At 32.2% G+C, this 22,781-nt stretch overlaps 3 protein-coding genes across 5 annotated transcripts; all 3 read right to left on the bottom strand.

The window, feature by feature from the left end:
• Positions 1–379: 379 nt before the first annotated feature.
• LOC142524182 (DNA-(apurinic or apyrimidinic site) endonuclease 2) lies at positions 380–5,459 on the bottom strand. Of its 3 annotated transcripts, none has more exons than XM_075628043.1 (10): positions 5,305–5,459; positions 5,105–5,216; positions 4,236–4,463; positions 4,028–4,113; positions 3,237–3,352; positions 3,038–3,118; positions 2,672–2,869; positions 2,283–2,434; positions 1,048–1,718; positions 380–520 (listed from the first exon to the last, which is right to left on the bottom strand). In XM_075628043.1, exons 1-10 carry the CDS (start codon positions 5,410–5,412, stop codon positions 449–451), a joined length of 1,824 nt encoding a protein of 607 aa, XP_075484158.1. In that variant the 5' UTR covers positions 5,413–5,459; the 3' UTR covers positions 380–448. The 3 variants fall into 3 exon arrangements, with proteins under 3 accessions (XP_075484158.1, XP_075484320.1, XP_075484244.1); XM_075628205.1 differs by having other exon boundaries at positions 1,048–1,334; XM_075628129.1 differs by having other exon boundaries at positions 5,294–5,440.
• Positions 5,460–6,621: 1,162 nt separating this feature from the next.
• LOC142524122 (caffeic acid 3-O-methyltransferase 1-like) lies at positions 6,622–8,358 on the bottom strand. The gene is made up of 4 exons (XM_075627928.1): positions 7,861–8,358; positions 7,467–7,777; positions 7,307–7,371; positions 6,622–7,048 (listed from the first exon to the last, which is right to left on the bottom strand). The coding sequence occupies exons 1-4, from the start codon at positions 8,271–8,273 to the stop codon at positions 6,758–6,760; spliced, it is 1,080 nt and encodes a 359-aa protein (XP_075484043.1). The 5' UTR covers positions 8,274–8,358; the 3' UTR covers positions 6,622–6,757.
• Positions 8,359–12,953: 4,595 nt separating this feature from the next.
• LOC142524051 (calcium-dependent protein kinase 18-like) lies at positions 12,954–18,957 on the bottom strand. The gene is made up of 12 exons (XM_075627812.1): positions 18,158–18,957; positions 17,298–17,428; positions 17,146–17,187; positions 16,960–17,071; positions 16,807–16,885; positions 16,471–16,640; positions 16,259–16,385; positions 15,627–15,742; positions 15,422–15,529; positions 14,110–14,172; positions 13,823–13,996; positions 12,954–13,543 (listed from the first exon to the last, which is right to left on the bottom strand). The coding sequence occupies exons 1-12, from the start codon at positions 18,572–18,574 to the stop codon at positions 13,391–13,393; spliced, it is 1,692 nt and encodes a 563-aa protein (XP_075483927.1). The 5' UTR covers positions 18,575–18,957; the 3' UTR covers positions 12,954–13,390.
• Positions 18,958–22,781: the final 3,824 nt, after the last annotated feature.

The raw sequence follows: 22,781 nt of genomic DNA, 5'->3' as shown, positions 1-22,781 counted from the left end.
AATTATGCTTGATAATTGACATTTTCACCTTATCCATGCCCATGGTTGTCATTTCTTGATGTGTCATTTTCACCTTCAATTGCATAAGCTATTCAAACGTTGTATATTGCCCTTCTGCTGTTGCAAGGATCGCGCAGTTCCGTGCTCCAAGCAACCAAGCCCCAGTTGTGCACAGACTAACCTCAACCATAACAAATTTGGAACCATTTTAGGAACTTTACGAGTTCGCATAATCAAGAACTTGGTTAAACAAGACAGCATGCCCGGCTTATTTTGTTCATTATGCCACAAAGCTTTTGATTCTCATGTATCATGTACACAGTTGATACTGTTTGAGAGGACTTACCACTGAAAGCAGAACGCATAGCTGTAACACATATTCATACAGATCACTATGTTGCAACTGAGTCGTCGCACTTTAATTGCCACCCAGTCATCGACATTGTCATCATTTCCTCTTTGAGTTTGAAGTTGCCCATTTGAAAAAACCACAGTTTGCTTCAGAATTAGATGCAGGTCCCTGAGATATAAGAAAAATGCTCGTAAAAAAGAGAGAGATATATTTAAGAGTGTTTCAATATTAGATTCCAGCTCCATCAGCCCAAAAACTGCTTGCATCAGTCCATAAGCAACTCACTGCCCCCGCAATCAGGAAACTCCACATGAAATAAATGTAAAACAATGCTACTAAATAATGGTCACTTTCAGAATATTGATGACCGATCAGCAGCAGGGATAAAAGCACACAGAAGTCGATCATGATCTTTTGAAAAGAATCGGTCTTGATGCTATAAAAACAATGTGGGGGATATAACACAACATATTTTACTGTCAGTAAGATATATGTAACAAGAGTAAAAGAAAACAAAAACAAAAATTCATCAGTGTATGGCTGTTATCTGAACTATCTTTTTATCAAGTGTCAATGGGATAAGCAGAAATCTAGAAGATGTCCAAGGGTTCAGGTAGGAAATATTTTCAAGAGAGGCAAGACAGCTGAACACTAAGTAACAAGACAGGGAAAACTAAGTAACAAGACAGGGATACCTCAGCGCGGGCACAGACATAAAATCGTCGCCCTATATTAGGTCCAGATTTCTTCACAACTCGAGGAACACAAGGTTCCTTGTGGCCCTTACAAAGAGGTATGCTAGTTTGCATAATTTGCTGAATCCTTTGCCACTCAACTAAGGCCAAACCATTCCTTTCTTTTTCTGAAGGTTGAGAGGAATCATCTTCTTGAATTGAAGTCCCTTGTTCTGACTGCAACTCAGCATCACATTGAGCACCTTCATCGAGAGTTCCATTCACTTCAAGAAGAGGACTCGACATTTCTGCTTGATTAAGCTTCTTATCAGCACAAATACTCTCTGAATTATCAATTACACCAAATGTTTTCTTGAAATATGATTTAAGTGAAAGCTGAGATAACTGGCTTTTCCTTGTTTTTTTATTACTTTCCACAGTGGAAAATGATTTAGATAGCTCTTCAGTGCCATTAAAGTCATTAGATGATTTCTCACAGAAGCCTTCAGAAATATCGCCCGAAGATAAACCTTCATGCTTCGTCAAGGTAGATGAAGATGCACTACAGGATTGTAGAGATCTTTTCATTAGCTGACTGCAACATTTACTAGCAACTCTCTCTTCTAACATACAATTGGATCCTTCAGACAAGCTAACATCTTTGGCAGGTTGCTTTCTCTCTAACATTGACACTGTACAATAGAGAATTTATTGATAAATAATTAAATTTTTTCCCTGGTATAGATCCCCAATTTTTATGAACTAACATGCATATTTACCTACTTCACAGAGTCACATACAGATCTTCTGCGTACTAAGAATTTAAAATTTCAGCAAATTTCAGAACACTTGTAGCCTTAACTAGAGGACAACTTCCAGCTATATTATTGCAAAATAGTCTGACATATGATGATAACCATCAACAAGAAACATAGAGCACCCCGGTACATTTAAATTCGATTAAATATATCAAAAAAGACGGACATTGATTTCCCAATGTGATCCACACTACTCACATATTCAGACTGAAACTCGTACACCAAAGCACATTTGCGACACATATCCTATAAGCTACCTTTTTACGTAAAGCCAACATAGTCAGGGACAAGATCCAGCAGGAAGGAGGCAGTCATCCAGGAAAGTTTTAGAATTCATGTATACTTTCTCCAAAATTTGTATACACCCCCCAAAAATACTTCGACACACAATCACGTAATTCTAGCACATAGAAGTATAAATGTTTAAGAAACTCACACCTAGTGTCTTCTGGAAACCATAGACCTCGGGACAATATCTACTAGATAGTGAAGGTGTATTGTGCAATGGTATATCGGGGATCCCCCTCAAGCATATATAGACGGGAACATGATCCGAGCCTTCCGATTTGACATTTCTCCCCGCTTTCCACCTGAAAAAGTAAGAGTTTTAAGTGCAAGTTGGTGTGCTATATTTGTAGAAAACCAATGCCGCGATAATAATAAAGTGGAGCTTGTAATTGTGACTCAAATCCCCAGGGGCTAAATTTTTTTGTTGTTCTCATGGAATATCATAATTTTGCATCTCTAACTCATTTCAAATGCTGAAATACTGACAAAGAATCGCAGTATCACAAAATCCCCCTCTGATTAAAAAGATTCTCTCTTACCTAGGTGTGTTGCCGGGTTTCCAACGTTTGAACTGTTCTGATATGTCACACTCTTCAACATGACAATTCACAAAGCTATGACACTCATTTTGGTTTTCATGTAAGCATGGTCCAGCTATAAGAATGTGGTCAATACGTGACCCAAAGTTGAATTCCTCTGCACCGGAACTAGTTGACCAACACGTGTAGGCTTCTCTTCTACAGTAATTTACAGAACATAAAATGGGATGACACACAATATAAGCAGGAGACGGAAGTCGCATGTATCAAAACAGACACAGTACAATGTTGTTCATTGCTTACACTCCAACCAAACTTTAAATATCCTTCTACACAAATAAAACAATGAAGTCAAGAAATTATAACCTGTCAGGATGTTTCTCTCTAAAAGCATCGGAAAAAGGCCCTCCATGTCTCACCAGCAAAGATCTGAACCACGTTCTAAACCTGCAAGACAGAATCAAGTATAAACAATTAACAATCTACTTGCAGTATCAAATCGAATACAAATATTTGACCAATGAGCCAAATGTGTATTAAAAATAAGAGCCATAAAACAACTCACTCATTTTTGTCAAAATTTGGTCCAGCATCACAACGGTCTATGGCAGCAGGAGCAATGTTGAGATCCCCTACAACAAACACCCTTCGTCCTTGCCTCAAAAGAGATTCCAATCTTCTCTATAACAATATCATAATCATATTAATATGAGAGCTTAAAGTTCATATCCAAGATGAATAATATGTACAACTCATATCATGTCATACATGAGCGACCAGCCAATATTCAAAATACAAATACAACTTCTAATAATGATGCTCATGGTCCTGCTAATGAACACGGTGACAACAAAAAATATCATGTGGTGGTATACAATCAATGTCTATAATCCGATTCCTTCCATTTTCTGTACCTGGGTATTTATCATTTTTATTTGACACGACTCTAGTGACGTTGGTCAGTTATAAACTCCATGATCCTATATAGCAACTTAATAAAAGAAAATAAACAACAAAGAGGGAATGGTTTAGCAGGGCCTGCAAACACAGCAATTCTTGCTACACTTGGATTCCAATTTAGAATCCGCTTGGGCCTTTAGAAACAGCCTTTCTAATCATCAATGTTGATTCATTTTACCATAATACTAACTCATTATCAGATCTTATAAATGACAATTTGGAACTTTACAATATGGAACAGACTATTACCCTACGCCAATATAATCAAGAAATTGAATTAAAATTCCTTAATTTTATATAAACACAGAAACATGACATAACCAACAGATGGCCATATACGGCATACTTGATTGTTCACCAATCACGACATCGAAGCATAAGGCATAATAGAATCACCTGCAGTATGCTGAAAAAACTGAGCTTGAACTGGATTCTTTCTGCGTCATCACATCCAGCTCTAGGACCATAAACATTGAAAAGAACTGCATGCATTCATTAGTTACAGACATAAACTAAAATCCAGTGTTGATATATCTAGAGAATATATATCACATGAAGAACATCAATCAATGCAATATCACTTTACCGATATTATCCTACTCACCAAAATGCCCGTGATCAGTTACAATACAACGTCCTTCACCATCAACTTTCAGGAGCTCTATAGTGGAAAAGTCTTCCAGGCCTTCCACTATTGATGGGCATTCACTTTTCCTTGATCCAAACCCTGCGGAATTCCCAAGAACTCCAGTAAAGCCCTCCTCTGCAGAAACTGGCAAAGCTACTTCGTCGCTAGAAAATGCAGATTTGACACGGCAAAATGTCGCCACTCCTAGTTGCACAAGGAAAAGAATATTGATCATAAGCAGTAATTTCTAAATGCAAGGGAAAGCACATCAATGCAGGACAAGATTAGTAATATTAGGAATAACAGGAAGAGCTATGCATTATGCATGTAGAAGAAGTATGTTATCCAAAAATGTGAAAGTGACAAAAAATGCGTAGTAAAGTACTGATTTTAAATATATATAGAATTTGGAAACAAATGTCTTCACATTTTGATTAAACAATGATTGAGCAGCGGCTCAAAAGCTTCCTCGCAAATTTTTGTACCATAAACGATCATGACAGATTCAAGAATTCAAACACACGTCACACGGTATGTTCTTTTTGTTGTTTACAAGTCACTAAACTAAATAGTGGCAATTTATAAGTAATAAACACCAAATACAACATAAGTATGTAAAAACGGTCTTATTCTTAGGTAGTGTTTCCAAGAGCTTATGTCACACTTGCTTTTAATCTTCCAGTCAATTAAATGAAATTGTATTCAGAAGCTGAGAAGTAATTAAATCAAGCTCTCGCAAACAGTACCTTAATTAAGCTTAACAGAGGCCAAAGCTAGAAACTTTACTAGCCTCTATAGACAAAAATAATACACGAATTATTAGTAAAAGGAAAAGCATTTCTCACCGGAGTATCCACTTCGCCCTTTGTCAGAAGTGCGAGTGCAAGAGAAAAAGGATTCATAACCTTCCGCCCGCACCAAATCCGCTCTCAATTCATGCCTCGATAGCTTCGTCTCCTGCACATAGGATCAATGAAATCGATACTTCAATTATCAAAGAAAAATCAAACCCACATACAGAAATTCGTGATTACGTTCAAGAAACCTGGAAACATATAACATCGGCGTCAAGAGAATCGAGTAGCCTGCGAAGACAGGTGTACTGCGAGATTCTATGCCTCAGCCCATTCACGTTGTACGTCACTATCTTCATTCTATCAATTGGCTAGCATCTCGGCCTTTCTTCTGTTTTTGGTAAAATATGATTTTATGTCAAAATAAATAAAAAAAATACTAGCTTTCTTTTTGGTTGAATAATATTTTATAATAAAAAAATAATAATAAATAAATAAATACTAAGAAATGTGTTCATTCATAAAAACAAAAATAACGTGTGATAATAAATTTGTAGTATATATCATGTTAATTTTTTATTTTCTTCTCGACTTTTAATTTCTTTTACTTGCCGACGAGGGATGACAATATGACGGGACGGGGCTGGGTTTGTCATCCCCATCTCCGTCCCCGAATTCCATCCCCACCCCTATACTTGCCCTGATCCTTGTATTTTCGGGTTCGGAGAATTCCCAAACCCGTAACTTCGAGGATCAACTTCTCATCTCCGCCCCGATCCTCATTTCAAAAATATTAATATGGTAAGACGACGATGGATTCGAAAATTTTCTCAAACAAAAACTTATTATTATCTATTATTATAAGCGATAATATTATATATTATTATATTATTAATACTAATAATATTATTATTTTATTATTGATATTATTTTCGGGACGGGTTCGAGGATGGGGATAATAATCTCATACCCGTTTCGAACTACATCAAATCCCCGAACCCGAACCCAAACCCGAAAAAATCTAAAATTTAATATATTAATATCATAAAATGTTTATTTTTTAGGAACTAAAATGTTAAAGTTAATAATTATGCTGCATTTCAATAATTAGATTTTGTATTGAAAGTTTGTTCTTTTATTTTATTTTAAAATTCCAAATTATCATGTGAAAATCAAATACCGAAAAATTATAAGATTAAAATCCAAAACATTCTCAATGGTTGGTGCCTTGTGTGGTGTTATAAATTGATACCGCATCAATTTAAAATTAATGGGAGAACTAAACTAACAATGACAGTCTTTCAAATAATATAATCTCTAAATTACGACCCCGAGACTATTACAAAAAACAACATAATATTGGTCAATAAAATTGTATATTTTCCATATAAAACAATTTGATATTTGCATTCACATCTCCTGTAATTTTTGTATTTGACATTTACTTCCCGTATGAAGCGTAAAAATTATAATATGTGAACGGAGATGAAAACCAAATACACAAAGCGTAGATGAGTTGAATACGAATTACCCAATTTTTTTTATATCAACTATATTAGTATATTGATACTAATATTGCTCCGATAACTTGAAAGCATACGACGGAAGAGTCACAAAGTTTGAACAAATTGACAACCATTGATCACAGAGAATTTTATTATATCCTTAGCAAGTCCAAGGTTTTTTAATTCAGACATAAAATTTTCATCTACGGAATTCCAAGACCCAACATGGGAGAACACTGCAAATTGTGTGAGATTCTTTGAAGCCAGCTTGTTTTGCCAATGCGTGAAATTCCTTTTCTGTCCTCTCCTTTCCACCGGGGTTAAAGGTTAACATAGTCACATCAAGTTGGAAATTACATATCAGCCCTTCGCTTTGGGTCTCTGGGAGGATGCCTTCTAAAACAATTATTTTTCCACCATCTGGAAGTGCTTCGTGACATCTCTTCAATATTTTCAAACAATCTGTGTCACTCCAGTCATGGAGAATCCACTGTTGGTATAATAAAAGACACGAGTTAAGTAGTCACAAGAAAAATTACAAGATGAAAATTCTATTTATGATCATGAATGTTCGTTTATTTGCGACGAATTTCGGTCTTAGTGTTATCGATTCAAATAAGTTCCAATATATTATATTTTATCTACAATTTCATAAAGTAGGTGATTAACCATTGCTATACCAAAGCCTATTAATGAACATTAATGCTAGTAGTACTGTCTCTCCTGTTAATTACAACAACTTGTTCACCTTCATAAAAATGGCGTCGGCTTTCGGCAAGCCGAGGAACATGTCTCCACCAATATTATCCACACCTGCGTATATATATAATAGGCCAACTTAAGTTTTTACCCCAACCAGATAAAATCTTTTAAACATAAATCAAGAAATGATTCTCAATCTCTCATACCAGCAAAAGACGGGGCATTAAGAATAACATGGGGCAAATCAAAGTTGATGCCCCTTATAGTTGGATGTTTGGATATGATAATGTGCAGTGAAGCTCCGGTTCCACCTCCAGCATCCACCAGAGTCTCTATACCCTTGAATCCGTCGTACGTTTCGACGAGTTTCTTCATCACAATTGTCGAATTATTAGACATCCCGGTGTTAAAAACCTTGTTGAACCTAGGATCTGTGGCCATATATTTGAATACGCTCATTTTATGTGCTTTCTTGAATGCATTTCCTCCCTCAAGAATTGCATCTTTGAGGTGGTTCCTTCATATATCATTAATTAAAACATATTATATTCCATCGAACATCTAGCAGGTAGTTAAATATCGAAACCAAATGAAACCTGCCTAGTCTCCAAGAGAATCTTGTCTAGATTCATGATCAACAAAGGGCCTAGAGAAACTCCATCATCATTCTTAGTGTAGAACTTGCAGACAGGAGCCAAGGAATATAGCCGCTCAATGCTGCCATCTGGCATCGTTTTCTCTTTGCAATATAAAATAGAATAGCTAGCCAGCAGGCGAAGGATTCTGTCCAGCATGTTGTGCTTGTCTGGATTGCCGGAGGGGAGTTCTGTGGCGAGTTCTGCTGGCGAAACAAAGGCCTCGGGCCCCTTCTTCTTCACAAGCTCAAGGAGATCGAGCTCGACCGCGACTTTTAAGACAAAAGGTAGTACAGAAGCACTAGCTAGCTGCATGGCGAATAAGAAAGTGGCATCCTCTTCTGCAACCTCCATTGTTGAACCCACTTTGATACTCATTTTCCTTTTGGAGGGTTGTTTGGATTCTGAGTTTAGATCAAGGGGACGAAGAGTATGTGTGGTGCGTTACTTTTATCTGATAATTGGGAATATACCACAGGCACACAGTGTTGATATATATATATATACACACACACACACACACACTTAGTGTTTTGTGCCATACATAAAAAATTTTTTGTGCTCGATAATTTTTATGTAAAAAATATATATTATTTTTTTAAAAATACGATAATTATAAATTAGAGATTAAATAATTTAATTTTTAGATAAATTAGATAAAAAATAATAAAAAATATAGAGATGTATACAAAAATTACACACTAATTATTTCACACCAATAAAGTTAGATGACAATTATTATGAATCGTAAAATTATAAAGAAAATTTGATATCACGTCGATATATCAAAATTAAATGGTGTGAGATGTTCAAATTTAATAATATAATATAAATTATCATCTTCTTGAAATATATTTTTAATGGTTATTAGGAAAGACACGCAGGCATAAATGTGTTTTCGACGAAAAGATTAATTAATTTTTTTTAATAGAAATATCAGGAGAAGTGTCGCATTAAATTTTTAAAGAAATTTCTAGTACTTGTATCTCAATTGGATGCAATGTTATAACAAAAACCTGTGACAGAAGAAATTAATAGGACACGACCCAAACCTAACCCGTTTACAAATTTTTAAAATTATTTTATTTTTACAAAATATATTTTATTAACATTATAACATTATTATGATGGTTTGGGAAATTTATATTTCTTATTATAACGAAATTTAATCATTTACATTTAGCTTTTTGGATTTGAAAGGTAGTTGCTTGTAACATGTATGAATCAAGTATACACAGATGTAGTTAGACATTTTGCTTTGGGAAAACGAAAATAAAATTTTCCCTATTTCGAAAATATGAATTCTAGATCAAAACGTAGCAATTTACAAAAAAAACAAACAAACAAAAAACACGTAAAAAAATCATCATATATCTTATTTCAAATTACATTGAACAAAAATCACTAACATATACTAAATACTATAATCTCACATTTGGGAAGAGATTTTTTTTTTTTTACCATTCTATATATTTTGTTCCTATTAAAAATATAAATATATCTTGATTGCGTATACATGGATAAATACATTGTGTCGATATTGCGTTCTATTGATGAGTGATGAAATATAAGTTTTTTTTATAACTTTAATACTTGGATGTATGAATTTGATTTGTATAAAGGAATTAGAAATGTTAGAAAATGATTTGAGGAATAAATTTCAAATGACATTTTTATATTTAAAACTCAATACAATTACCGTTGAAATTTTTTAACTTGAGTTTATGATTGAATCGATATATTTCAAATCCATGGATTTCGATTATAATTTTATTGTTTATAATGAAAAAATTGTTTAAATTTTAAATCTACATTTTAGTTATTTACACAATAGTAGTATAAAGAAAATGAATTTCAAATGACTGCATTATTGTGTGAACTTGAAATTTATCACAATTAACATGAAAAATGTAATATAAAAATGTAGTAGATGAATTTGAAATTTACCATCTCACTTCTCTAAAAAATACGTTTAAAATTCATCAATACAAATACAATCTTAAATTTCATCCGGCCAAACAAATCTATACATAAATTTTTTTCAAATCAATAAATGCAAGCATTGCCTAATATTGTGGATCTAGTTTTTGTTTTATATTAATACAAGTGGAAGGAAATTGTCAACTAAACGAACCTAGCTAGAATGTGTGGCTGATCCAATTAGTTTACACGCTTACACAATACCCATTTGGAATAGGCTAGGCTAGGCTAGGCTAGGCTAGGCTAGGTTAGGTTAGGCTAGATTTCCAGCCTTGTTAATATATCAGGGTTTGTTTGGCTACACGGACAATGAACGGCCCGGATCACTCCACATTAGTAATATTTTTGTTGTGTTTTAAATTTTTTTTTTTGTTGCTGCATTAAAAAAATCATTGGGCTAAAGGTCCCTTTTGGAGAAAGGATTCTTTTTATTTTTCCTTTAAAGTTTTGTTTCATTTATGCTTATATTATAAATGATTTTTTATTTGTTGATAACATGATATGTATTTGGTTCAGGTTATGATACGTATTGAAAGATATTCATTTTCTGTTATTCCTTTTGGAACAATGACTTCTTTTTCTTGATTTTCATTTTGTAACTTGGTAAGTTCTTGTTTTTGGGTGTTGCAAGTAGTTTTTTTTTTCGCCAAAATACTTATGTGGCCTCCGGATGATGCTTTTATATATGACAATAGGTATTACTGACTTGTTTGTTTGGCTTCATGTATAACTACAACTGTAAAAAATCGAATTGAGCTGAATATTATGAAAAATTTAAGACTCGGATATGACTCTAAATCGATATATTTGATATTGATCTCGATTGGAAGATTAAACGAAAAAAAAAAAAAACTAAAAGATTTTTGTTCGAGTTGGGCTTGAGAGATTTGAACATAGCGAACTATTTGAATCATTACTCGAAAAAAATATTCAAAATGCTCTAAATATTTATTTAATATATATTTTATTATATTAATGAAATATCAAGGCTCACGAATTATTGAAAAATATAATTTGGGTCAAATTCGGCTAGAAAAAGTTAGATCATATTTGAATTTGACTCGAAATTAAAATATTAATCAAAAATTTTTTAGTCGACTTGAAAGCTCATGAATCGGCATTATGTCGGAATTTTGGCGAGAAGGACGAAAAGTAAAATAATTAAAATAAAAAATCGAGTATGAACAAACTTTTGCTATTTATGAGAAAAAAGCCAAAAATATACCCAATTTACATGATTCTTTCTGCACTTTTCCTTGTTTATTATTCTTATATTTTAAAACATTTTTTAATACTTTTTTTATGAATGAAAACTAGGTGTCCCACTGAAAATAGTTAATTAGAAGTTATTTTTATAAATAAAAATTTTATTTGATAAAATAGCCTTAAACTATATTTATTATTATTAAAGTGACTGAAATGCGCGTGTTAATAAGAACTTTCATTTTTAAATTGAATAAAAGTACTATATTATACATTTAACAATAAGATATTATGTATTTCTCTGTTTCCCAATTTCATTAGGGGTTTTGTTGTCTTGTTGAGGATTTAGATTATTAGACCCGGAACTAGCATAAAATCAAATGAAATGATTTTCAAGATCATGAAACATATGAAAATGAGAAAAATTATAATTTTAATCATGTAGGTTGACATGTTTGAGGTATAACATCCAATTCTTCAATATTTAGTTTTCATCTGATAATTTGATTTTTTTTGTTTTGATTTTTTTTATCATAAGTTATTTATCCATCGAATATTATTTATTTGACATTGATGTTATCATATATAGCTCTAGGAAGGAAAATAAACTTATATTATACATATTGAAATAAATATAAACATTAACGAATGGGGGAAATAAAACAAAACAAAGTCCAATATTTCAAAACCGGAATAAAAAAGCTTGTAGTTTTTCATTTATTTTTGTTGAGATATATTTTAATTTGTACAATATAGGTTTTAGGATAGATTCAATACCAAATAAGCAATATTTACTTGACTTAGTGTTTTCGGGTGAAAAAAAGACCAAAACAAAAAATAAATATTAAATTATTGAATGAAAATCAAACATTGATGAGTTACATGACTAAAACTCGAAATATATCAACTTACATCACTAAAATTATAATATTTCCTAAGTAAATGCATCGAAAACGTTCTCATGATCGGGTAGACGTTCGCAACATTTTACTATCCGACAACTTATTCATGACTATTCTTCAAATAATTTTAAAAAATAGAATGAGAATAAATTGACTTTAATATCTAACATGCATCTATATAAAAATGAACGAGAAATTAATTATAATGGGAAAATGGGTTTTTTTAATATTAAAAAATATTCTAAAAAATATATTAAAAAATAGATATTTATTTAAAAATCCATAAAAATTGCGCAATTTAACGGATTCTAATTGGAATTCGTAAAGAAGGTTGAGAATTTCAATTTTTATGTTTTAAAATTTTTCTAATAAATATATAATTATTAAAACGTATAATAATATGTTTACAAATTAATAAAAAAATGAATTTTTAATATCAATATTAGTATTATTATATATATATTTAATATTAGTATATTAGACTTATTTCTTAATTTTTTTTATTGTACTTACTATCGACATTTTTAGTAATTTTTAAAATTACCTATTTATTTATTTCATATTACTATTATTATTTATTTATTATATTTAGGTTAGGTAATATATTGTATACAGTGGAGATACTTTAATCATTTCATGGCGATACAATATTAAAATTATACCAAACATCTTGTATTTCATCCCACCATATTATTTATCCATATCTTTCATTTTATAATTCATCTAATTACTGATCATTTATTTATCTCATCACACGTACCAAACGGAGCTTGAAAACTAATACATGATGTTTAATATTGTTATGTAATAGGTTAAAAAGATAAGACTTGGCGTTTTAACATTTGTTGTGAGCGTAAATAACAAGTCCATTTTATGTGATAAAACAATATTAATAACCTAATCAATTTGTTTAAAACAAATAAAGAATAAGTGATATGACACATATATTCAACAAAGATATGGAGACATCGAGTACTACATATGGTGTATAATCTTCAAAAACTGTATCAACTTGCCAGTTCTTGTCATATAATGAACAACATAGTAGCAATGAAACACATCATCTAGACAAATGTGTGTTGCATGTGACATGCCAAAGAAAGATCACGAGAAAAAATGGCCAGAGACGGTTTTCGTACCGGAACGGCAAGAAGCCTAACAGAACCAACAGATAATTTACAGTCAAACGACCTGACCACTCTTCACATTAGGTCTAAACTGCACGCCTTGGTGCCTGACATGTCTACAACCTGATTCTAATTACCACGACTCGGACACGGAACCAGAGGCATTGTTGTATAAAAGCAGATGAGAAACCATACATGAGAAAGGTATTCGGGGAGAGTTCTTTGCAGTTCTGGTAAACTCATTATTTTGCAACTCACAGGCTTCCAAGTACCTGATTGGAAACTATGGCAGGCGTGGATGTTGATTAGTCACGCCTCGCGAATTCATGCTTGCGTTTCTTAGTAGTCTGCGGAACTCTGATAAGCTGATTTTCCCATCTTTGTCGATATCTGCTTCTTCTAGAAGCGGATCAACCGAGCTCCTCAGACACGTGTGCTGCAACACAACAAAGGAGCACAAGCTGAGGCTTCGTATGAAAAGACAACATATTTCACAATTTTTTTCTATTTAACGAATGGTTTAAGAATGGATACTTTATGCTGCTTGTCTCATGTCATAATATATTGCAAGAATGTAATAAATCATTTTTTTTTTAAAAAAGTATAGGATTAGTCTAACCTCGAAGCATATGATAGTTGATGTGATTGTCTCTATATTTTTTTGGTTCTTACGATATAGAACCGTAACTTAAAACGGATAAACACAAATACTAACCATTCTAAGTTCATCTGGTGTAATAAATCCATCTCCATCCACATCGAATTTTTCAAAGGCTGCTCTCGATCTTTGTTGCCATTTTTCTGAATCATGCTCCTCGAGCTGATGGACGTGTAGGGTAGCCGCAACAAACTCAGTGAAATCTACAAGTCCATCGGTATTGCTATCGATCTGCTCACACCCCACAGAGTGTATACATATTAGCAATCTACAAAGCTGCCAAATATTAAAATACCTGTGCTAACTAGGGGTGAAATTCACATCCCGGTTTAAGATATACCTACCGCCTGAAGGATCTCAAGAACACGTGAGTCTTTCATTTTCCAAGGAAGATCTTTTGCCAGTGCCTACAATTCAAGTCAAACGTGTGATGAACAAGACATGATCCTTAGCAAATAGATGATACTCTGGAAACTTGAAAAAACTTTTTAGACCAATTCTGTTTCGCTTGTCATTGCAAATTTCATATACCAGCAATAAGAAATTCAAAATGGTGAATCACGGTGATAAACAGCATGTCATTTCATGCGCCAAATCATGTCATTTCACAACAGAATCACACTTCTATCTAGTCTCAGAAATTTTCCATCCACTTGACAATATTTACCTGTTTTTAGACAATAATAACAATCACATCACATTTCAAACATACAATCCAAACAATATCTCAAATTTCCACAAACTGAAAACGCCAAAATTTCCAAAAATTATTCCCCGCAAACAGTTCTTCCGCCAAGCAAAGCAAACACCACCAGAAGCCCTTCCAGAAGCTCTAGTTAACTATCACGTAAACTAAAGTAAAACCTTGGTAAATTCCCATATAATCTTACCGAAAAGGGAAATGCATTATTTTAACCCATCTTATTTTTGAAAATTTTAAAATATCCTTCACCTAAATATTTTTAAAAATATCCTTGCATGCTTTAAAAATCCCAAAACACCCTTTTGTTACCTTTTTCTTCATCTCAATTTATTAATAGGAATAAATTTACTCCAAATTTTTTTATTCTTTTCTCCACATCAATTTATTCTACTAGAAATGAATTCATTCAATTATATAATTTTCTATTTGACACACATAATTTTGCTAAAATAGCTTTATTTTCACTGAAAATACATCCTAATATTTAATTTTAAATATTTGAATTTTAGCTTTGATGCTTATACCTACAATGTGATATTAAATCTGAATTATATAATGCATTATTTATTAATTATTTTATTATTATTAATTATTAACAGTGAAAATTACCATTATTATGTTTATTAATTTATACTGTTTATGATTATTCATATTTTTATTAATTTATTTATCAATAATTATTTTTGAAAATTTTATTAAAAAATCAATTATAACAACTTTAATTGAGATGGTAGATTCACATTTTCAAAATGGGAATGATAAATTTATTTTTCAAAATAAAAATCCTACCACTATACATTAATTTATACTAAAAGTTTTTAGTTTTAATATAAATTAAATAAATAATGAATGAATTTGATCAAAAAACAAGCATGCAAGTCAACGTAAAACCAAATTTCACTATAGGTATTTATAGAAGGTCTTTTTAAAAATTCCCCTGCAGAAAAACTAACCTGTCTCATTTCTTCAAGGCTAATGGCACCACTTTTATCCACGTCAATGGCATCAAATTGATCTCGAAGATCGGCAATCTCCTCCACGTCAAGTGTGCTAGCCAGTGCCTAGAATATTAAATTTGATCCTGATGAAGTCTCATGCACAAAATTTTTTCATATATTTATAGAATCACCAGAAGTTTAACAGAAGAGGCAGAATTACACGAAGGGCAAACTGTTTTAATCGACTGTAATTCACAAATTGCCGCATGCTGGACAGAATAGAAATGTCAAGAGGAATTTCCGAAGCTTCACCGCCTTCCCGAACCCATATATGAGCTGCAACATGTTACCAAGATAAAAATGCCATCAAGAACAGATGTACTTTAGGCTTTGTGAGGGTGGCATTCTTATCTCTGTTAGAAAAACAATGCCGCATAACTTTCCAAGTAAATACATACAAATAATTTAACCATCCGAAGTTGTATAATTCATTGTCAAATGTAGCATAAAAAGGCAGTATCATGCTGCTGTAGTAACTTCGAAAAAAGTGCAAGTGATTCCACTTTCAGAACGCTTACATTAGAGACAATGTAGTTTCTTCAATTACATGTTTTCAAATTAATATATAAGAATTATTTTTTATAGCACGGAATATATGTTGCAAAAGTGTCGTAACAAAGGTGTTTAAGCATGTTACTTTTTTTAAAAATACCAAAAAATTATGTGGATGCAAAAAAAAAAAAAGAAAGAAAGAAAAACATGTTAACGGACAACAAGAATATTATAAACTCTAAATATTAAAAGCGTATTCAAGCAAGACAAATTAGTTATTTGAGAATCAGCACAGCATACATAAGGCCTGGGCCGCAGTAAGTCGGGCTCGTGGGTCTTTTACAAGTAACTTCTTTACAAAGTCTTTAGCAGCATTGCTTATTGTTGACCATGGTTTACGCCGAAAGTCTGGCTTGTTTCTCAGAACCTGTCAACATCAAAGGTTCATTCAAATAACGGGATCCTGCCACATTTGAGAGTGCAATATAATGTCAATTGTAATACCCTCCCACCTCTTTAAAAATGCCATCCTCGGTTTTGTCCCAGAAGGGTCGCCGGCCGCAGAGCAAAATATATGTAATTACACCAATGCTCCACACGTCTGATTCAGGGCCAGATTTGCGCTTTAGCACTTCTGGAGCGACATAATATGCACTCCCAACAATGTCTTGGAATTTCTTTCCTAAATTTATGAAAGCAATTTGAAATTTTTTAATAATAAGAAAACAATAAAGAAACCCTGAAATTAAATATAAATATTTGAAACTTTAATGTGCTGAAGTCATGTGGTCGTACAATAAAAAATATGTCTCATTAAATTGGACAATAACAAATCTAAAGCCAATTACCTGGTCTTATGAAGTCTGAGAGACCAAAATCTGTGGCCTTCAGGGGTGAATCCTCTTTCGGTGACTTAAATAAAAAATTCTGAGGGAAAACACATGTTAGAACATTAAGAAGCAGTTTGATCCCAACTAGAAGATAAATAATTTCCCATGTACCTCTGGCTTCATATCACGGTGTACCATACCATGTAAATGGCATTCCGCAGCAACTTTTAGCATTTGCCTCACGATAATCGCTGCATCTTTCTCCGTGTAACGGCTGTCCTTTCTGTTAAATTAATCATCATTAAGTCCCATTGTAAAGCTTCAAGAAAAAAATCTTTATATATCAGACATGCTTACTTTGACAAGATACGGTCTAACAATTCTCCACCCTCACATAGCCTAAGTACACAAAATTTGACAGCAAGTCATTCACATAATGTTCGAAAAAGACAGCATAATGCGAGAAAATATTTGAAACTAACATCTGAAATTTGGACGCCAAAACTTACTCCATCACTATATATACATATGATTCATCCTCAAAAGCATTATAGAACTGAACCACATTTTCGTGACCTGTTAATGCTTTCAATATCTTGACCTCTCGCTTTACATCCTCCACAGCAATGGGAAGAACCATCTGCAAGGTATTCAAGATTTTGTTAAATAGAGAGATTCCACAATGGAAGGACAAATGCAAGCAATAACTCCCGTAAAAAATTTATATTCTTTCTTCGAGTCTACGTGCAAGTACAAAAAATGGAAACTTAGATATAGACAATATTTAATAAATGCTACAAAGTACAAGTTTTTTACTAGCAGAACCATCAATTTAACATATATTTTTCTGCCAAATTTACATTTTCTTTTTGAAAATAAAAGGTAGGAAAGGCGGCACATTAGGCATCAATAACATCAGAAGAGGTGAATAGATAGAATATTCTCTGGGAAATTAGCCTCAACTTTAGCAAGATATGAATTACTCGGAGATCTAATCAACCTAAGTACCGATATTCACTCCAATATCGATTTCAGCTAACAAAGTTATTGGCTTCAACATGATTGATCAGACAATGGTTCAATGACCATGGTTCCATTGGTTGGCTGAAAAGTAAACTCTTCCCTCTCAAATCCCTTTTAGTGCGAAATAGTAGCAAGCTTCTAAATAAAATTCCTGCTGAATCATTCATCTGAATCATCAATATATTCCCCTAGAATTTAGTATTCTATAAAATGAGAAATAGAGGATTGAACCAGAAATGCAACACCTGATGTTGTAAAATAAATCCTCATTCGGCTAATTGCTATAAACACGTCGAATTTATTGAACAAAAACATGAATTGAATTAAAGAATCGGACAATAATCACCTTTTTCTTTTCTATTCTCTTGACAGCAACACGATCCCCATTAGAATTATCTACAGCAGCATATGTATACCCAAATTGACCATGTCCCAACAATTTCCCAATTGTGTATCTCGCATCAAAATCCTTATCATATCCAAAGTCCGTTCTTTTCCCACATGGGATGACTCCACTTGGCTTTTTGGAACCGTTCTTATGAACCTGCTGAGATTGCCTCTGTTGTTGATTTTTATGGTTTTCTTTCGTCTTACGATGATTACAACGAGAACCCTCTTGTTTTCCCTGTGTGGCTGTTGAAGGGGTCGCTGACTGTGGCTTGGCGGCGGCGGAGGAGGAGAAGTGGCGCTGGTTGTTTGCGGTGGTGGAAGGGGTGTTGCTATTGGAACCACTCACCTTGGAGGTGGAAAAACAACTACCCATTTTCAAGAAACGGGATATGAAGCTAAAGATTCCAACTTCTGGGCTTTCAAATCAAAGATTCTCAATATCCAAACAAGAATCCAACAGGGCAACCAATGATGATTATGTAAACCTATTACTATCAACAATATATAAACAAACAAAGATCATATGAGGGAAAAATGTGAACGATGGGGTATATAATTAAATTCTGAGGAAAGCTTAAAGCAGATAGGAGGAAGACGGAAAGAAGGAGATGGAGGTGGTGGTGGTGGTGGTGGTCACGGTCAAAGAAAATATTGGTGAAAAAAAGAATCGAGAGGGAGAGAGAAAGAGGGGATCGTAAAAAGCTCCCCGCTTTCTTGATGATTTCATTGACTTATTTTTAGTTTTGTTTTGGTCTTTGCCTCAGTTTTACTTGCCTGATTCGCATATATCCTAAAAATAAGGAAAGCTCAATGCCCAAGTCCTCAATCTCTTTGACAATACAAATTCTCTCTGTTGGTTTTTTTTTTTTTTTACAATACAAATTCAATTTTTAAAGGTCCATTCTTATTTGGCTCGAATCCAACCTGACTCATGCCTAAAATTAATGGGTTTGACCTGTCTGGAAATTATATTTATAAGATTCTTTTATATCTTTAAAATTTTCAATTTATACAAAAAATCAACAACCATCATTTTTTTCTGAATTTTAAATCGGCCTAAGACATGGTAAGTACTTCATTTAAATTGATAAATCTTCTTTGGAGACAAAGTTTAATAAGATATGGTAATCATTAAGACTTCTTGATTTCTTTGTTTTACCAAGTCAAAATTATAGAGTGGAATAATAATTTTGTGTCAATAAAATTATGATAATGACGTGAAAATGACTAAATTTTGGGATTTCACGTATTTATTTTATGCATGAATATTCAAAGGTGAAACTAAAACTCAGAACACAGTTTGAAAGTGTGCTACTCAACGTAAAACAGTGAGAGTCGTGAAGCAAAATGTTTGTTGTTGCTTGCAGTCATTTATTAGCAGCCTTCTCGTTAACACGCTTTATGAAAAGGGTAAATTGGGTTTTAGAAAATTAAGTATTGTTTTTTTTATATCCACAAAGATAGTTCCAAAATAGAAATTAGTATATAAAATCTCTTATTTCTATATTTAGACTAGTCAATTCGGCCAATTTAAAAAACCCAACCATGAATCGAGGGATTTGAGAAAGCAATCCAACAATGTGATCAGATGATCAACTAAGCAGCTTCAGACTCTTTGTTGATGGTGCAAGCTGGCACCAATCTGACAAAAAAAACTAGGATACTCAGAGATGAACATACGAGAAATTCATAATTTGTTGGGCACGACTAGCGAAGTGGAGCTCATACATGTACGACGTACAACAAATGAAGTAGCTCACGCTCTTGCCGTTTTTGTTTATTCTTTCTCGACCCCTCTTTTAGGAGCCTAGAGATTTTTTTTTGGATAAATAAGCTTGTAATAAACTATTCGCTGTAAATAAATTTACAGGATTTGTTAAAAAAAAAAAACCAAAAACCAACCTTGAATTTTAACGGTTTCAATTTTAATGGAATACATACATACATGAAGTTAGCAAAATTCCGAGGGATTTAAGAGGAATATTCTTACAGAGTTTGCTTGGAATTAAGTCCATAGTTATATATTTAAATTAAGTATGAGAAACTAACAACCGAATTAATTACATATTCATGGACATTAATGTCCATTCTCCTTGCTGATATATAAATGAAGGGCAATCCATAGATTTGTATAAAAATGATAACTGCAAATTGGACCCTTAATTTTTAAATTTATTCAATTTCAGTCATTCTCAAATTTTTATTGTAATAAAAAAAATTCAAACTCTTTAAAATATTTTTTTTATTATTTATAACACGCATTGATTCTATTACATGAGGTGTGTCTCTTCTTTTATGGAATCAGATCACATGTTTCTCTATTGACCGATAATCTGACACAACTAAATATATAATTAAGTCACGTTATTATATTATATTTATTTAATACATTAAAAGTTGTATCTTTTATGTAATTATTATTTTTTAAAAGTACAGTTAATTGCTAAAGTGTAATTCTTTTTAGAACATATTAGTTGATAACAATTTTAAAAAATACGTAAAAAAAAATGAGCGAGAAAAACATTTGCCCCATTGTTTACATCAAATCGGTATAGAAATTGTGTAGCGTTTGATACAATGCCAGTCGTTTAAAATTAGTATGAATTTTTTTATCGTATTTATGTCTTTACTCATATCTTCTTTGAAAAAAATCATAGCCCATAGGTCTTAAAAACATGAGTAGGTCTCTTGTGAGACGGTCTCATGAATCTTTATTTGTGAGACGGGTCAATCCTACCGATATTCATAATAAAAAGTAATATTCTTAGCATAAAAATTTATATTTTTTAATTGATGACTCAAATAAGATATTTATCTCACAAAATACGACTTGTGAGATCATTTCACACAAATTTTTACCTAAAAACATGTGACGTTTTCTGTTCCCAAAAAGCTTAAAAATAGAATTGAGAAGCTTTCACACTTGTGAAAGCCACACGCAATACAGATGAATATAATTCCAGCCAAGCTATTGAATATTTAATTCCAGTTATAATAATTGATCCATTGCTCTTATCTTGTATAGATTTTTTTGGCTCAGTATTAAATTTTAGACTTGACTCCCTAAGTACTATAATTTTTTTAATATACAGTAAATAAATATTCATAATTTTTTTAACATCGATACATTTTTGTGTTAGTAAATTTTTATTAACAATTATTTGTCTTTTTATTTTCTCCAAGATTGATGTGTTCTTTATTAGTTTGAGACAAAAGTCTATATTGAGGTCTCAAATTTAAGATAATTTTTTTTTGACAGTCTCGTAGATCAATTTTGTTAGACGGATCTTCTATTTAAGTCGCCCATGAAAAATATTACTTTAATGTAAATATATACATGTAACATGATTGACTTGTTTCATAAATAAATATATGTGAGATCATCTGACAAGATGTATACTCCAAATATAATAATAAGTATAGCATATTTATAATAAAAAAAATTTTGAAATTAAAGTTTGAACTCCTAACCAATCATGCATGTGAATGGGGAGGGCCAAAATCTTAATAATATATCACGTTAGAAAATTAATTAAAAAAGGCCAACTCTGAACACCAATGGATGTAGAACACGTGGGGTATCTGGATTTTGGTGGAAACTAGTACTTATACACATGAGATGCATGCATATACATAAAAATTTATTCATAAAAGATTTTAAAATTTTAATATATATACTTTACGTTTTAAATAATTTTTTTTAATAGGTTTTAAATGAGAGATGATTGGGTCATTTTGAGTTGGATAAGATTTAGATAAGATTCAAACATATTTGTGAGTTGATAATAAATGTTAAGAAAAAATTCAGTATTGAAAAAAATACAGATCTCGACATCAAAGTTTGTTAGTGTAATGACCTAAAATTTAATAATGTATTATAGTATAATTGGATTTAATAATATATTTGAGGAGGGGAAATTTTTTATTTTGAAAATGGGAGGAGCATTTAATTTATTAATCTTTCTTGAAGATATTTTTATGGCAAAAACTTGTGTGAGACGGTCTCACGTGTCGTATTTTGTCAGACATATCTCTTATTTGGGTCATCAATGAAAAAGTATCACTTTTTATGCAAAGAGTATTACTTTTTATTGTGAATATCGATAGAGTTGACCCGTCTTACAGATAAAGATTCATGAGACCGTCTCACAAGAGACCTATTCTATTTTTATTTAAAAAAGTTTTTATTTTTATTCATATTTTATCCTCTAAAAGAAGGATACTGTTTTTCTTTCTATATTTGTTCGCTCAAATTCCTGGATTTGCACCTAAATGCTTTACATGTGCTTGCACGCCAACAACTTTGCAAGAAAATTTAGGATGAAGACTCGGAAAATTGTGGATACTTTTTATACAAAAATTTTGTAATCTTAGGTTAATCTTTTGCTTTATCATGTTCTGCACTGAGTTGTGGAATCATCTTTCGTCGTGGACAGCCATTTCGAGGATCGATTGATAAATAGAGACAATTTCATACTAGAAAGGTGAATTTTCGTAACATGTTTTTGTTAAAATTGAAACTTGAACTTAACTTAAAATCAATCTTAACATATATTTATGGAATATCACATATTTTCTAT

The sequence above is a fragment of the Primulina tabacum genome, chromosome 1 (assembly GCF_025594145.1).
Source record: "Primulina tabacum isolate GXHZ01 chromosome 1, ASM2559414v2, whole genome shotgun sequence".
Classification (NCBI taxonomy): domain Eukaryota; kingdom Viridiplantae; phylum Streptophyta; class Magnoliopsida; order Lamiales; family Gesneriaceae; genus Primulina; species Primulina tabacum.
The sequence above is the reverse complement of the archived record's forward strand: the minus strand, read 5'-3'. Positions and strand labels throughout refer to the sequence as shown.